The sequence below is a fragment of the Protopterus annectens genome, chromosome 14.part0, assembly GCF_019279795.1.
Source record: "Protopterus annectens isolate FY-2018-M chromosome 14.part0, PAN1.0, whole genome shotgun sequence".
Lineage (NCBI taxonomy): Eukaryota > Metazoa > Chordata > Ceratodontiformes > Protopteridae > Protopterus > Protopterus annectens.
This window is the reverse complement of record NC_056748.1, coordinates 807,473,095-807,490,594: the sequence shown is the minus strand read 5'-3', so window position 1 is coordinate 807,490,594 and position 17,500 is coordinate 807,473,095. Positions and strand designations below refer to the sequence as shown.

At 36.7% G+C, this 17,500-nt stretch overlaps 1 protein-coding gene across 3 annotated transcripts in view; it reads right to left on the bottom strand.

Annotated features, from left to right (window-relative positions):
- Nucleotides 1–17,500, bottom strand: part of SFXN2 (sideroflexin 2) — a 666,316-nt gene that overhangs the window by 428,044 nt on the left and 220,772 nt on the right. For all 3 annotated transcript variants that reach the window (XM_044056549.1, XM_044056546.1, XM_044056548.1), the window contains exon 2: nt 13,751–13,929. In XM_044056549.1, the coding sequence (XP_043912484.1) occupies nt 13,751–13,908 (158 nt within the window). In that variant the 5' untranslated portion in view covers nt 13,909–13,929. The remainder of the gene's footprint in view (nt 1–13,750; nt 13,930–17,500) is intronic.

The following is a 17,500-nucleotide window of genomic DNA, read 5'->3' as shown; positions in this document are numbered from 1 at the left end:
GTGTGTGTGCGCGCGCACTTGCGTGCATGCAAAACTATTTAAACTATGCACATGTGTACGCACACACACACACACACACACACACACACACACACACACACACACACACACACACACACATTTGAAGGAATCTGATGAACAGAACCACACTGTACTGTTGCATGTCATTGACTGATAGGAATGCTGTCACTACACTGCTACATTTATGGGCAGATGCATGAGAGAAGATGGCATAGTCTTACAATGACGGTTTATACAGAAATTTTTATAACAACTTAGGACTGAAGTGACACTGGTCTCTGTGCTGTCCACAACGGCAAGTATAAGTGACAAATTCCCACTTTTTATAGGACTAGCATAGTGACAGCAATGTTTGTAAATTCAGGAAATGCTCACCTTTTCTGAAAAGCATACAGCAGGAAAACTTGGGTATGTTTGTCAAATGACTGAAGCATCAAAGCCCTAAAAGTGTTTGTGTTGCAGTCTCTGCATGAGTCACACTTCTTTCATGTACACGATGTACAAGATTTGCATGAAGTATTCATATGGACAGCTTGTTCTCAAGCCAACAACCATGATGAATAAGTAATGCAGTACCACATGACCCATACAAGAGCACAACAAATCTGCAGTGACACTGCTCATTTCATAACTGCAAGAAAAAAACTTCAGTCAAATTATGATATGTGAGCTACTTGATATTGCCTTGGAAAATAATGTCTTTATATTTAATGACAAGTTTTACCTACAGAAAGTTGGCGTAGCAATGGGCACGGCTTGTGCAAACAGCTACGCCAACTTAGTATTGGCTGCATGGGAGAAAGATCACGTACTAAGCACTAGCAATAAGCATGCTGGTAAAATTATATGGTACATATGTTTTGTAGATGACGTCTTCCTGTTGTGGGATGGTACTAGTGAAGAGCTGCAAGAGATGGTGGAGTATTTACATAGCACCACTGATTTTTTAAAATTTACCAGTCAACATTCTAGGGAGTTCCTAGATGTCCTGGTTAAGAAAACAGCCTTAGATGAACTTACAACAGGGATGTATAGAAAATATACATGGAGAAATAGCATTCTGCATAAGAATAGTATGCACCCAACATTTGTACACAAAAATGTAGTAAAAGGACAACATATGAGAATAAGCCGCTTACATAATACAGATGAAGGCTGTGTGGAGACAATGACTATACTAGAGAAAGACCTTTTAAATAGAGGCGATAGTAATAAAGACATAAATGAAAGCTCTAAATATACTATTGAAAATAGGGATGGGAGATGTAAACCGTTCTTTTCAAATACTATAGAAGAAGTCAAAAGCAAGGAAGGCCATGATTCTAAAGTTAGATTCCCCATAACTTATTTGAGTGACATCAGATGTTTCTGCAATATTTTCGAGAAGAATTGGAATATTTTATTATCAGATCCTGATCTGAGAGAATTGCTAGAAGATAGACCCAGCTTTTCTTTTAGAAACAAGAGATCTTTAAAAAGGCAACTCTTTTATAGATTTAGAAACAATGAAGGAATGATACAATCAGATAGGCAGGGGACTTTTCCTTGCAGAAATTGTACAGCATGTGATTATCTATATAATAAATCTACATATAAACATCCTATACTAGGATTTATAATTGATATAGATTTTTATGATGACTGTAGAACACAAAACTTGGTTTATTTCAGCTTCTGCACTGTATATGTCATGCCTTTTAAATAGGCAAAACCAATAGGTGTCTAAAGGAACGTATCCTTGAACACCTCAGAGACATAAAAAATAAAAAAGACACAAGTGCTTTCACAAAACATGTGGAAGAAGAAGATAGGAAGCATATTTTTAATTTCATGGTTTTAGAAATAATAAACAAAAGTAAGAGGGGAGGTGATATAAGGAAAAGGAATAAGGTAGAGGAAGCAAAACAAAGATGGATTTTATTACTTCAGGCAGATAGGTCTACTGGATTGAACAACACTGTTTCCTTGAAACCTTTTTTAAAATCTAGACCACTAAAACACTGAATAATATGGATTACTACATAAATGTGTTTGTTATATGCATATTTTATTTTATTTTTTGCAGAATACAAGGCAAATTGATATACTGATGTATATAACTTTAATTAGTCTATGTCATAGTTCTATATGTGTTTTCATTGGTTGAAACATATTTTAAATATCATTGTTTTAACTGTTTTTTATGAGTCTGAAGCGATCAGTTGATTTAGATCGCGAAAGTGCTTACTTTTGTTTAATAAAGGGCAGCTGGAGTGAAACTGCAAGTGAATTGTTTCCTACTTTGACTACTACATCTCAGTCACAACTTTTGGTTTTATAAAGGGCACTACTGTGAAGCTGCAAGTGATTTATTTCCTGGCAAGGAGAATTCCATTTTTATATCTTCAGCTGTGGTCTAACCATTGGTTTTTTCAATTTTTCACTTCAGTCAAATTACCCTGACATGAATGTGCTAGAGTCTTCCTTTATGAGGTTTATAATTAACTAATGGCCCTATGGATTCTGACTAGAGTGCCCCAGTAACAGCATGCCATCCAGTAATAATAAAGTTTTGAGTAACTTGAGCTATGTATCTGACATTAAGAAATGCTATTCAATGTCAATGTTGACAGATGCTGACTATCGCAAGTCCTATGTAGCAACACCTTTAGCTTAAAGAAACCACTCCCACATATGACACAGTGACATTACCGTACTTCACAAAATACATGATCAACAAACACACTGTATGTTTAATATGCAGAACAAAGACTTGTGGCATACCATCAGTTCATCTTGTGGATTTGGAAACATCTTAGCCAACGAACAGTAAAAATTATTTCAGCCTGTGCTGGCCATCTCAGCCAGTCAAAGCTACCATCTGTGCACTACAATGGCTTTAGACATGCAGCAAAATTTAAATAAATGTTGTGCCATCCTTTAACTGAAACAATTTTGTGAAGTTATTCTGTAAAACTATTTCAGCACTGAGGTATATTTCCAGTACTCCACAGTTAACAATAAAGGAACATTTTGCAATGTACTACTAAATGCATTTAAATTAAACGGTACTTTTCTGTTATCGGGGCAACAGTTTTAACACCCTAGCATGTGCACGCAATGATCACATAGCTGTTTTTGTAAGACATGTCTGTGGTGCCATGAAGAGGCAGTGATAGTTGCTTTTGTTAGTTTTGAGGAGTTCCAGGTGCAATCCACTTACCGAGGTCATAAAAGTACACTTTTTCTTTGCTGTTAATTTCTCACCTCCTGAATCGGAGACAAAGGTAAAAGTAAGCATGGACAAAAGCCAACATCAAAGACACGTTTTAATTATTGGCTCTATTAACAGAATAAAGGGATTTGAATTAAGGTGTATTTTCTGAAGCAGACAAAATCTTTAAATGCAACTTCTACCATTATTATTTGAGTGCGCTTTCCTCAAGTTGATTCACAGTTTTAGGGTGGAGAAGAGCAACATTTTGAGTCAAAATCACGAATATTGCTGAAAAACAGGGATAACTGAGAGCTGTATAAGTAACATCTTGTCATATGTCTTTCTCAACCGATTGGCTACTTATTTCAGGACAAGATTGCACGGAATGCGGATGTCAGGAAACATACTTCAGAATCCAGTTGCAAACATTACAGTCTCAGTCTCTTACCTCAGAATCTCAAAAAAGACAGAACAAGGTACCAGGTTCATGATTACGGGCGATGTTATATTGAAATTAATAAGGACAGTGTTAACAGCTGTCTTTTTGGAAAATGGAAGAGATGTGGCTGTAATACAGAGCAATATTTTGTGACTAGTGCAGTCCTTGCTCTTTTATTAGAAAAAGCTACAACTCTGATACAGGACATAACAGAAGAAAGGCTGTGCGAACACTGCGAGCGCCTTCTAAGATTCCAAGCACTCATTAGAATTGTTGCTCCGATAATGGAAAAGTACCAATAGAACTACCACATATACTCATGAACAAATGGATCCATCAGTTAAGTCAATGGCAGATTTGAAACTAAAAATCCATGAAAATCCACTGACACTTCCCCAGTGTACAACTCAGGGGTGATATGACAGAAATTAAAACACATTTTTTTTTTCATTCAGCACTTTATGTTTTGCTGACTGTTCTGCTGCAAAATTACTGCACGAGCAGCACCATTTAAACACACTGCTGCACTGGCAATCATCCCTGCCCTACCTTTAAAATGAATAGATTTAACCATATGGCATGTCACTTATTAAAATAATGTATAATGTGAGAACATCTTTGACTTTTGCCACTTGGCGATGTAAACATTGGCTGTAGGTGATTTGGTCAAAATGACGAATGTCGATGTGATACCTGATTCCATGTAAAAATTGGTAAAAGGGCTGCTGACAATGATGATGATGACCTTTGATTGCCATGCTTTGGTGACACTTCACCTAACAGAATGCAGTTTAACAGACAGGGGTGGGGACTATTGACACTGTTTAAATACAACTGTTTCATGCAGTTTTTAAAGTATATAATACTAGTTTTGCAGCACGACAGTCATTGAAACCTAACTGTATGCAGTTAATAATTGTACTTAAAAACAATGTTAGCAGTGATCCCTGTGCTATGTGTTAAAGTACATATAATTAAGTTAAGAGTCGGTAAGGCAGAGCAGTAGTATTTTAAAGACTGGCATGCTGCAATACTGTGGTACACCATATTACTCATATATATCTGACCTTTTTTAAGATAAATTTTCTTGCACAGAGGTTTTGAATTATACAAGAGTATATACAGTATGCAGCAATTTTATCTACAAAGACTACGTATGACAATCTCTGCAGCAATATTGACAGTGACGGCATAATTACATTAGCAAAGAACACTGATGCCTATATAAAAACATAAAATACTCAGCACATTTACAACAAAGGTAATGGCACTGTCATAATTTCTGAAATAAGCCTATATTTATTAAATACAAGTTATGTACCACAGAATGACTTGGATTACTTAAAAACAAAACCAGGACACATCTTAAACTATCACAGTGTACTAATTGCTGCCTTTAACTCCTTTAATGCTGGCTGTTTTTAAGAGGGATGTGTCCAGCATATGGCATCTGGATAGGAAGTTAATCATACAGACACTGCGTGGTCTGGTCTCACTAAGATCTACATTCTATCTGAATTCGGTCTAAGAACTGTATACCACAATCACTGCAGTTGCTTATTAATAGCAAACTTGCATAGTTTCATGTGTTTATGGGTTTGGCTTACAAGATCAAAGCCTACTGGCCTTGCAGGAGAGTGATGTCCTGAATCCCATGTTGGAACTTGCAGGTGTATACACAGTCATCCAATGTTTCACTGACAACACTTATGATGAGCATAGTTTAAGTGACAGATGTATTTTATTCGGTATGTACGGAATTCTTTAACTGTCATTTTTCACAGTATGGCTGCTATTAAATTTGTACTGAGGATGATTGGTCTTTTCTGTTCAAGTCATCAAGAGGGAAGGTATTCTAAGCAAAGAGTTTCAAACACTCAGGCACAGGTCTCCTCTAACATGGTGACAAGATACAAAGAAAAGAGAGTGTTGTTGTAGATTTTCATTACAAGACAAGCCAGAAAACACTTCAATACTCTTTGTGAGGAATCTCTGTAGCTTCTCCAACTGAATGTCTGAAGGCACATGAGCAGGTTACAGAACAGTGTACGATATTGTTAGTGGTTTGATATGAGCTGTACAAAGGATAATTACTTCTCTGGCATGGCATTGGCTCTCAATCCCATGAAGCATCAGGTGGGCAAGTCCATAGACTTTGCAGATGAAGTGGCTATACAGGTATAAAGTGAAAGGTCACCATGTACAAGACTCCAAGATCTTTTATTACTTTCTCAGCTTTTAGCTGTTGTCTCTCAGAAGTCTATAAAGCTTGGTGCTAGAATGCTACAATTGTTGACAGTGAATGCAAGACCATTTTAATGCACCATTCATGTGTGATGTTAAAAGCTGTTTGAAGGGTATCAGTGAGGTTAAGCACATCTACTGTCATTTGCTGATCAAATAAAGTCATAATGGAGTGGAAAGAAGCAGATCTCAAATTCTAAAATAGTTACTAAGCCTGTCATTACCTTTTATTATGCCAACAATACACTGGACAACACATTTTTAAGAAAAAGAACACAACTGTTGGGAAAAACGATATCTTAAAATGGCATATCCCAGACAACTTTTAATAAAATATGTTCACTGCAGTTTTTCTGGAATATATTCAATATAACTATGTAGCAGCATGTGGGAGACCTGATACCAAATATTATCTATATAGATCAGTCTGAAAACACAGGGAGGTCCTGTTCCTTTAATGTTTGCTTACATGTAATATAGTGTTTAAGAAATGCATACCTAACCAGTGCTGATTCAAAATGAGAAATCAGGCGAGGCTAACATAAAGCAAAGGACTCTAAGAACAACTTAAAATGAAACATTTAAGGGGAACTAACAAATAACATAAAACAGCGTTTCTAGCTGCAAGGTGCAAACAATATGTACGGAGTAAACTAAATTTTCTCTAACATCAATAAAAGACATAAAAATACATACTTAAGACTGATAGAGTGTTGTGGATCAGCTAATTAGTTACAGTACTGGAGAAAGAAAACAAGTGATAAGGAACATGTACCCAGACTCCACCGCAACACATACATACATATACATATATACAGTAGACACACACACACACACACACACACCACACACACAACACACACACACACACACACACACACACACACACACACACACACACACACACACTATATCCTCTCAATTAGATGGATAAAGACTGAATAACCCATCCTACCTGCCTTAATCCCTATTACTTGTAACTTACATGGATGGACATTTCTGTTCTTCCAGGATACTTACTCTCACTCTCTTACCTCCAATTTCCCACCGTTCATCACTGCCATTTACTAGCACTCCTTTGATTCTCTCACTGTCACCGGACTCCAGCAAGTCTAATTTACAGCTTATGCAAAGACAAATCCTTCCTCTCATCCCTCCTAAAGTCTTCTACTATCAATTTCTTCTCTAGATCGGTGAATCCTGATGACAGTGTAAATTATTTCTCAATAGCTAATTTTTTTATCAATATAAGCTCTACGTGGCATACTGCCTACTACTGGCATGGCACCTTATTCTAAGTGTTTACTTAATTAAATATGCATTACTCAAGACTGCCACAACAAATAAGGGCAATGGTCATGAGATATGGACAGGCTTTTTTTGTTCTTGTTCAGTATTCCCAGAAAAATGTCTGCTACATTTAAACTGAAGGCATGATCCATATTCTGTGGAAAATTCATGCAATAATCTGATGTTCTCCTAGGTTTAGTGTCATTTGTCTGACCTATCCAAGGCTCCCAGCACCTCTTTTTCTTATCTTGCTGTATTGCTGTCAGATAGAGAAGTTTCAAAGCACAAAACATACTAGTCTGATAACCCAAGAAAAAAGAAAAGGTGTAGACAACATAATTTTTGTTTAAATGACTTATAAGCATTATTTTGTGTCCACAGCACTTCCTTCCCCATATTTTGCTGCAATGCTGTAAAGAAGAGGTGTTCCACAGCATAGAACATACAACAGTCTCCTAGCCTGAGGAAAAAGTGCAAGCAGATCTGTTTTCATTTGTCTGATTTACTCAAAATAAACAGACATCTTGTCATGCTTTGGATGAGATGTTAAACCAAGGGTCTCATCTGCCTGAGTTGGTGGCAGTTTAGGTGGATGTAAAAGATTGCAAAACACCCAATGAAAACAGTAGTGAAAATTCACAGATGCCCTGGCCAAATTTCCGCTTGTAGTATCAATGCCACCTCAGGTCTCCCCTGAAAATACACTACTAGCCTATCGGGATAAACCAAGTCAAACAACAAACAAAGTGATAAATAAAAAATAAAATTTTCAGCACCCAGGCTTGCTAGGTACCTGTACATTACTGCTGACCAAATCTGTAGCTTCTACATTTGGCTTGTGTAAAAGTATCTGTTCATTTGCTGGAATGGACATTCCAGACAACAACAGTGGCCTTAAACTTGTCCCTCAGTATATACTGTAATACTTTTCAGCCAGCTAATTTGATAATAAATGCAATATACACATATTTCCTTTATTTATTTATTTATTTTTTTTGCCTTTTCCTTCGCTGTTGCCAGCACTCCAAACACCGATGCATAGATGTTATTTAGGCAATAAAAACATCATTATGTAATTCAAAAACCTTTTGCATGTCTTTAATCTCATAACAGAGTGCTGGGTTATTAACTAGGTCTTATGAATGACTTTTATGGGATATTAGGGGGCCCTTTTTGTACCACTTCACCACACTTATGCTCAGCTTCATTATGCACCTTCACCCTATGTCTTTCCCTCACACCCCCACGATTGTCTTTACAGCTAACGTATCACTCCCACTCTCCAACCAACAAACTCCCACTATTTATACTGCCATTAACAAACTGCTGCACTCTATCAAAACAAAAAATATATTCCAAAATTGCTCCTTTTCCTCTACATTTTTTAATATCATCACCATAGGAAAGGGGTGGAAAGTTTTAAAGTGCACAAACTGTATTTCTTTGCATAATACCATCTACTTTTATTTACCCTCAAACTACAGGTTCTTTGTAACCCATTCAACACTACATCACAACATCCCGTCTCATGCATACACATATCATCCACACTCCTCTGTACCGTATTCCACTTAACTACAGACCCTGCATTTTTACAGGTAAATCAGAATAAAACATACTTCCCCAGCATTCATCCTCGGCTCCCAATCTGCGACATTCAGCACAAAGACTAGAAGGACAATTGATGTAATGCATCTTTGCAAATTTTAAATTTCCAAAATACTTAAAGAACTAAGTCTTGATACTTTTATTTTCTATAGGGCAACCTAGGACACCCCCCAGAGCTCCACACCAAAACCAATTCTATCATACCAGAACACTAGCTTTCCAACCACTAAAAAATTTTCTACAAAATGCAAACAGCAGGCAGTATTAAAAAAAAAAGCTAGTTAGAACAGCCACACACCTTCGACACATAACACTAAGAATTGTAGTGATCACCACATTCTGGATAAAAAGCCGAAACTCCCAACCTTAAACACCACTTCCCTGGTTAAAGGTATATTTTTAAACATTCAGCTTGGTAGAAAAACTAGGATGGTACCTTACTATTTCAGTAAGCCATAATAACAATATATACTGTAACTCAAGAAACATCTACCAATGACCATGACTCCAAGTGGCTTATCATACATATATCATCAACCTACATACAATTTACTCAGTTAGGCATTGCCTACTTTCTTCAGTGTCACTCCTGAAAAAAAATTCAACAAGCTGGTGGTCCACTTACTGCAATCTTAATACCAAGTTATAAGCATTACCTTTCTAGGAAACTTTAATATCAACCTCCTAGGTCCATGTGGAATTGAAAGCAACAATTTCTTTACTGGCCAAAAGCTTTTGAAGCTTCAAAACAAACTCCCAGTCCCACTTCAGCTCATTATTACAAATTCCCCAACACATCACAGACACCATAGTACCTACCAACCTTGTAGAAGCCACTGAAATGATGACAACAAAAGAAAACTAGTATTCTTACAGGAGAAATGGGTAATTCATTTTCAACTCCAAGCCAAAACTTTGGCTTTATAAAACAATCAAAAACCCCAGTTAAAACCAGGGACATCGCCTAGCAGGAATGGAATGATTCTTCAACAACCAACAACAGAGACAGTTTTAGAAACAAAAAGGCTATTAGAAGACATAAGGCTTTCCATCTGCACTCATAATAAACCTCCCTTGAAGTACAGCCCATAATCCTATGGAAACTAATCGACAAAATAGCTGGATGGATCTCAAAGAACAAGTAGAGGAAGGTGGAATTAAATGTTCCATAGCAACTCTTTCACCAACAGATTTTCTAAATTAAGTATAATGTTTAATAAATACCCTTTTCTTGCTATACAACGCATCCGCTACTGTCATAGAAATCCCCTCTATTCAGCCCCGCTTTATATTTTTTGCCATTAGGTTCATAGGTAAGTACTAGGCTATCTGCCCAAGGGCATTTATAAGCCTAGCCAGAATGTGTTGGCTTTCGCCACCCTCTTAGATTAGTTCCCTGTGCCTCTGTCCAGCAGAGCCATTAGTTCCCTATGCGACTGTCCAGCAGAGCCACTGCAGTGATCCCCGGGATAAATTTTCTGTTTCCCATCCACCCGTTTCTCTTGAAGAGTGTTAGTGAGGGGCTCTGCCTGATCTATACTGGAATCCTGTTCCAAAGCATGGGGGGGGGGGGTCTCTGGGACAGGAATCTATCCCTCCAGCATGTCCTATTTATCGTTGTGGTGAGGTTTATATCTCTAGGGCGTGTGGCTCTCTGGGATTTGTTTTTTTTAGGTGGAGCATGTCCATCAATTTTGGGTTGGACATGGCCTTGTATGTCAGGCAGAGTTCACCTCTGAGTAAGCGGTATGCAACCAGGTACAGCTGGAGTTTCTTGAGTCAGGCTGCAGAGGGCATCTGTTTGAGGCCAGTAATCCTCTTGGTGAGGTACTTTTGTGGTCTTTCCAGCTGTTGCAGGTGTCTTGTAAGGTACATCCCAAATGGGGCATTGTACTCTATGATGGGTCTAATGAGTGATGAGTAGAGAGGCACAATAACCTCTTTTGCTCTAGATGCGAACCCTTTTGTGATTAGGTGGGCCAAATAGAAGGATTTTCTAACCACCTTGGCAATATGATTATCAAAGGAGAGATCCCTTATTACATTTTCTGTATTTAGGGGACTACCAACTATGTGGTAATTCGCGGGTACTTTATTTTTTCCAAAGGGGATGACTATGCACTTTTTGGCATTTAGCTTGAGGCCATGATTTTGACACCAGGTATCTGTCTCAGTGAGACCCTTCTGGAAGGTGTCCATCAGCCAGAGAATCAATTATGGCCCCTAGTTTGCAGTCGTCTGTGAACTTGGTCAGCCATAGTCCTCCTATGCTTGCCTGTACTTCTGAGAAGTATATACCAAACAGGAGGGGTCCTAGGACTGAGCCCTGGGGGACACCACTTGTAACCGGTTTAGAGTCGGACGTAGAGCCTGCAACTCTCACCATGTGGGTTCTATCCATGAGCCAGTTAGCAACCCATCTCCTGATGTAGGGGTTTATGCTCAAGCTGGTGAGCTTGTCTATAATACTAGAATGGGGAATAGTGTCATTAATATCAAAACAAATTGAAATATCCCTTAGACCAATTATCTGGACTCACTACCTGGCACTCAAACTTCACCCCTGATTTAGTAAATTATATCAGAATCATCTAGGCTCCCCTACATACCACATCTATAAATATACCTCTGTTATATATCTGTAAAAACACTGTCATTTACACGGAAGCAAGCCATAAACTCCCAAACCTTTCTCCACCAGTGATTTCAGGGCCACTTCCATTCTTCCAAGTCCTGCAATACTTTCTGAAAAGCTTTCTGAATACCTATATTCAGAAGTTTAACAGGTAACTCTCCTGGCAGCGTGAATTTTGGACAAGAAGTACAACAGCAGTACTATATACCTTACAAGATGACATTCTTCTGAATGTTTACAAAGGAAATCTAACTGGTTCGGTCTTACCTTACTTTACAAAAGCTTTTGATCTGGTTGATATCTATTACTTCAAACCCTCAGCCCTTGCTGCTTTAGGAATAAGCCCAAAAGCTCTTGACTGGTTGAAGGGTTTTCTTTGTAAAGTTAGGTACATATGTCACCCAATGTCCCATCTCTTAACATGTACCCCAATGATCTGTTTTTATCTCCATTTCTCTGGTCTTCTCTTTCTCCATTCAAAGGTTTCTCACCAAACTTTTGCAACTGCCACTCATCCAATATGTAGAGTATACAGTTATTTAGCAGACCACCCCTCCCATGCTACTATTAAAAAACAGAGCTAAAAAAAGATCCCCAGCCCTACCTTTCCAACTGACCACAAAAAAATGCAAATTATTAAATGTGAAAAATCAAAAGCTTCTACTAATACTGACTGGTACATCCTATGTAACAGCCATGATAAGCCAGAATTAACAAACTACTTCCTGTATATGTGTGCATGGCTTGATAGCATTTTCCTGTTCAGTACTACTAGTAAATTATAGACTACTTTTTTGGTCAACAAGTACTTCCCACGTTTGCTCAGTGGAAAGTAGATCTGCAACTAGTAAAGGTATCCTCCAAGCAAAACAAGAATACACCCACCCTATAATAGCTGCGGGTCTATATCACGTTGTGGAACTTTTAAAAGTTTGAATGTCATATGGTCGACAACATATAATGAAACATTCGAACTTTTAAAAGTTTGAACGGAGATCTCCGTATAGTGCGGAATGGGAAGATTTCCCTTTCTGCACTGTAGTGCGATCTTGGAGTTGGTATATTTAAAGAGTGGGGGTGCGAGGGGGTTCATGTAGGTTTTTCTTTGGTTTATTTTTTTTATTACATTTTCAAACTTTTAAAAGTTCAATCATATGGTGTCGACCATATGACGTTCGAGCTGCAGTGTTAAGAGAAGAGAAAAACCTTTCAACCTTTCAAGAAATTAATAACCATATTTGCAGGGTTATTACTCTAAACCCAACATGCAGCACCACTGTCTTACTTTAGTAAAAGCAAAATGGTCACCTGTGAAACAAAGATTCCTCTACTAGTAAGTTATTAAAGTAGAAGCCCTTCTTTCCAGTTGGCTGCCTAAAATCTAGATCTCCTGTTATAAGCTTAGATCATTCCTCCACAAAGGACCCTGCACCAAATACTACAGGCAAAACTACATATCTCAAAATGTAGGTACCCTTCCCTTCCATTGTCCCAAGACTGTGGGAGTTCTTTCTCACTATTCTGAAAAAAAAAATATTCATACACTGAATTCAGACCACAATTTGTCATATTTTACAACAGATTTTGTAATGGGTGTAGCTCAATACCATTTTCCCAAACCCTGTTCAAAACACACACAGTACATCTGTAATATTTCCCATCCTCAATTCCACCCCTTCTCCAATTTCCCCTTTTTTCTACCAAGGTGTCTATAAACACAGTACAAGTTCCTCCAAATTAGTGATTTTTAACCACCTCATTATGCTGCAGCATTCTATTCTACTGATAATATATGTATAAGATAATACCCTCTTACCCAATGAAAAGTAATGTACTACTAAGATGGAGACTTTGACTCTATGATTGTGCTAAATTACCCTGTTCTATGAAATGAACATACTCCTAAGATTGATTATTTGACTCTGTGTCCTAAGTGCTTACACTATTTTATTAAACATTTTACAAATTTTCTTTCTTACTGTTTACATGACTGTTATTCTCTCGTCAAAAGTGCAAATGTTGAATATTTTTTCTTCATTGTAGAGACTGTACTGCCTTTATGCTTATCATATATTCAAATGCTTTGTCTTGGCCTGAAAAGTCAGTGTTCTACATGGATAACAGATATAAATTAAATAAAATAAAAATATTTTATTAATGACAGATATGTTGATAAAATGTTTTTAATAAAATTGCTAAATAAATGCAGAGATCTTGTCTCACACCAATAAATCTTGTGAACATTCTGTACTCTACAAGACAAAGTTTCCTTAACTTTAAAACTAAACTAATGAACTACTTCCCTTTTGGTGCTTACCGGCAGCTTTCCACTAGTACTTTGGCTTTATCCAGCTCCTTATTGGATACAAGTACAGTTCTTGGATCAGTAATATTAAAAAAGTGTTTCAGTCTTCCTACGAAGGTGGTCTGGTCCCAGCGATCAGCATCAATATTAAAAGTGGTTAGGTCCCCCATCTTAAAATATTCCTAAAAAGACTGAAACATAAAAAATGAAGTAATACCAAATTCTCTGATGTTTAGATAAAAAAGGAAACCTAGCTTGACAATGAGAAATGACAGCTGCTAAATTCATGGCATGCTCTTCAAAGATAACTCAAAAACAATGAAGACTACCAAAATACACAATTTAACATTTTTCAAGTCTTTGATCCTTATGGATAGTCAGCTTCCAGAGTAAAAAAAAAATCTTTTATGATGCAAACTAGGTGACAGCTATTCAGCTGTGAGGAAGCCACAAAAAATAAAATGAAATAAAAATAAAACAAAATAAATTAATGACAATGACTGCCTTTAAAATGTTTCAAATAAAAGGCTTGCATTTATATTTAGGTTTAGATATTGCTAACTTATAATACCAAAATTAAATCCAGGTCCATATTCTGAAATTCTTAACATTTTTTCTCCAGATTTTCAGTAAACATTTTAGGAACCTATCTTAAGAACTATTCAAATCCTGACTAAAAGATGATTTTATATGGCAAACACAAGACCATTCTTCAACAAAAATGAACAGGGAATGTGCCATACTTTGCAACAAAAAAGACAGCAGACTGAAAATCTGAAACCAGATAATGAAGAAATTACCAAGTTAAGGTTATCTGTCAAAAAGTGCAATTTATAAAAATGAGAGAGAAAACTAAGATTTCACTGTAAAACTTATCTGAACGGCTCTCAAATAGGAAAGTAAGGTGGTAGAGGAGGTTGTAAGTCAGGAAATGCTAGCATATTTATATTTTTTCCTGAATCTGTGCAGTGGATTGCATTCTGCAGAGCTGCCCTCCTTTCTTACTAAAACATCTTGATTATATCATCACATTTTAATCTTTAACATTGAATTACGTACATTAACAGAAAAGTAAACCAACTGTAATGACAGTTTCCATTCTTACTGTACAGCAGGATACATAGGTTTCATTTTTTTTAATTATTCTCATTCACTCCATAATATGAGCTTTTCAATTCCCTCTTTCTCTTAAACCTCATTCCTCTTCCTAAGCATTACTTTGTAAAGTATTGTTCCCACCAGTTTCATTTACTTCTATGAAGTGTGTTCTTACAGTTTTTTTTTAAATATTTCTCCTCTGGTTCTTTTATCTCCTTTACAATATCCAGAACTTCCCCTACATTAGGAATACATTTTAATTTCCATTTTCTATCTATTGCCTTTCTGGCAGCCAACAGCATTAAACTTAGTAAGGCTTTACTATGTCCAGTTCAAAAGAATCATTTCCTTAGTTACAACTATTTATTTTCCCAATATTACTGTCAACGTACTCTCTAAGGAAGCTTTAAAATCTGCCATGGTATCATATTCCCAATTACCTCCCTCTTTCCCAAGACACATCCAGCATTTGCTATCCACCAATGGAAAATCATCTGATGTCTACTGGGGATATAAAAATCACCCATGCAAACACTTTCATGCAAATAACTCCATCCTTCTGAATTTTAATACATACTTGGCAGCCATACAGACATCCATCTAATTTTCTTTTGTAAATTACCTTTATGTTCTCTTTATCTCAATCTTTTTTATCCTCCTCTGATTGATTCTTATAGTTATCATGAAATATTTTATACACACTACTAATTATTATTTTCTTGAGCATTAGCTTCTGTTATAGTTTCAACTACAAAGTCTACCACAGGTGGTCTTTCACTTAGTACTCTCCTATCCTTTCTCTTTACTCAGTACAAAATGGTGTGGAAGGTAGTCTCCGATTTGCAGTCCAATCCTCTGCTTAACCTCATCACACTGTATTACCTTTACCTTCCCAGTTATTTACTCGCACCACCTTGATTCCTTTACTAATTTTCTCTAGCAAATTCCAATCTCTCTTGCAAAATTTGTATTCCTTTCATTGCAGTCATTCCTACTGGCAAAATATACTTTCTCTATTCCCACACTAGCTTAGCTCTTAGAATACTTCATGCTACTTTTTTTTACTAGAATGGTCTATATGGTTGCTGTTAGTCTCCATATGGACCTGCATTCAAAACCCTACCCTATTATTTCTCAACCCCCCTGCCCCCCACAGACACAGTTTCATCATAATTTCTTTTCACTTTGATTTATAATTTCTGCTCGAGTTACGTTTATGAGCCTTAAATGCAAACCTCTAATGTGTCTCTTGAAATCAGGTAATCTTAAGCCACCTTGTTCTTCAGGGAGAATAAACAAACCCCACACAACTCTTACCCTCTTCCATTCCCAAGTAAATTTCTTCAGCTCTTTACTAATTATCACCCTCACAACTTCTCAGGTTGATAAACAATTGGCCTGATCTGCATATAAAACTAAAGGGACTAAAAACATTTTCACTCCTTGTATCTTACTATTTGTATCCATAACCTAGACCATCTAGTTTCTCAAGTTTTTGTTTTATCTTTTCTTCAGTTTCTTCCAATACATCTGTAGCTGCCATAACAAAATCATTTTAATCCACACATCTAAAAACTTCATCTTAAGTCCCCACACACATGCATATTGCTGAACCAATTCATGAGTCTGTACACAGTTTATTGCTTTATTCATTGCTTTATTTTCATTTATTTTTCATCCAGAAAAAGACCAGAAATGGACTCAAAATGTTCCACAACCCAGAAATGTCTTTTTCTTCATGTATAAAGTGTAAAAAGATAACATTTGCAAATAAAGATAACTCTTCTTGATTACCAAACCAATTATATATTTGAATTAGAAGTCCATTATTTTCTTTGCTAATGGCTCTTAAATATACAGCAAATAACACTGAGGAAAGAGGACATCCGTGCCTAGCTCCCCTGCTCAAACACAGCTTGTTGGAGAGGAACTCTCCAACATTAATTCTTGCCAAAAACCTTTCACATATCCTGCTTAATAACCCTACTAACAGGGAATGTAAATGTTACCATTATCCTACTTATAAAATTTCAAAGGACTCTATCAAATGCTTTCTCTGTATCAAAAAACATCAACAATAATGACATTTTCTAACACTCAGCTTCCCTCTGGATCATCAGTGTTTTTTTTAATGTTGTCAAATGTTTGTCTCCCTTCTACAAAATCACATTGATCCAGGTCTACCAGTTTTGGTAACCCCTTTGCCATTTTCCTAGTTAGTATAGATAAACATTTTATAACCAATATTTACAATAAATGAAGCTGGGTCTCAAGTGCCTTTACCTACTTTGGGTAATACGGGCACTACAGCTTTCTTTCAAGATGCTGATACTTGCATCCTTTCTTTAAAACATTGTTAAACAAAACTTTCCAGATCTTTATCACTGTCTTTCCTTCTAACATCCAAACTTCTACAGCAATGCTGTCTGCTTCTGGAGCTTTCACTGTTGATTACTTATACATCAACATTTTAGCTCATCTGTAGCTATTAATTGTTGAATCTCATTTTCCTCTAATCTTGGCATAATTAAGTCTTCCCTAAACATTTCCATTTGTGCATTTTCTTGGTACCCCATTCCTCTGATTTATGCAAATGTTCAAAAAAATAACAAAACCTCTCCAATACCTGTACAGTGCCTCTGGTTATTTTTTTCCCCCTAAAGC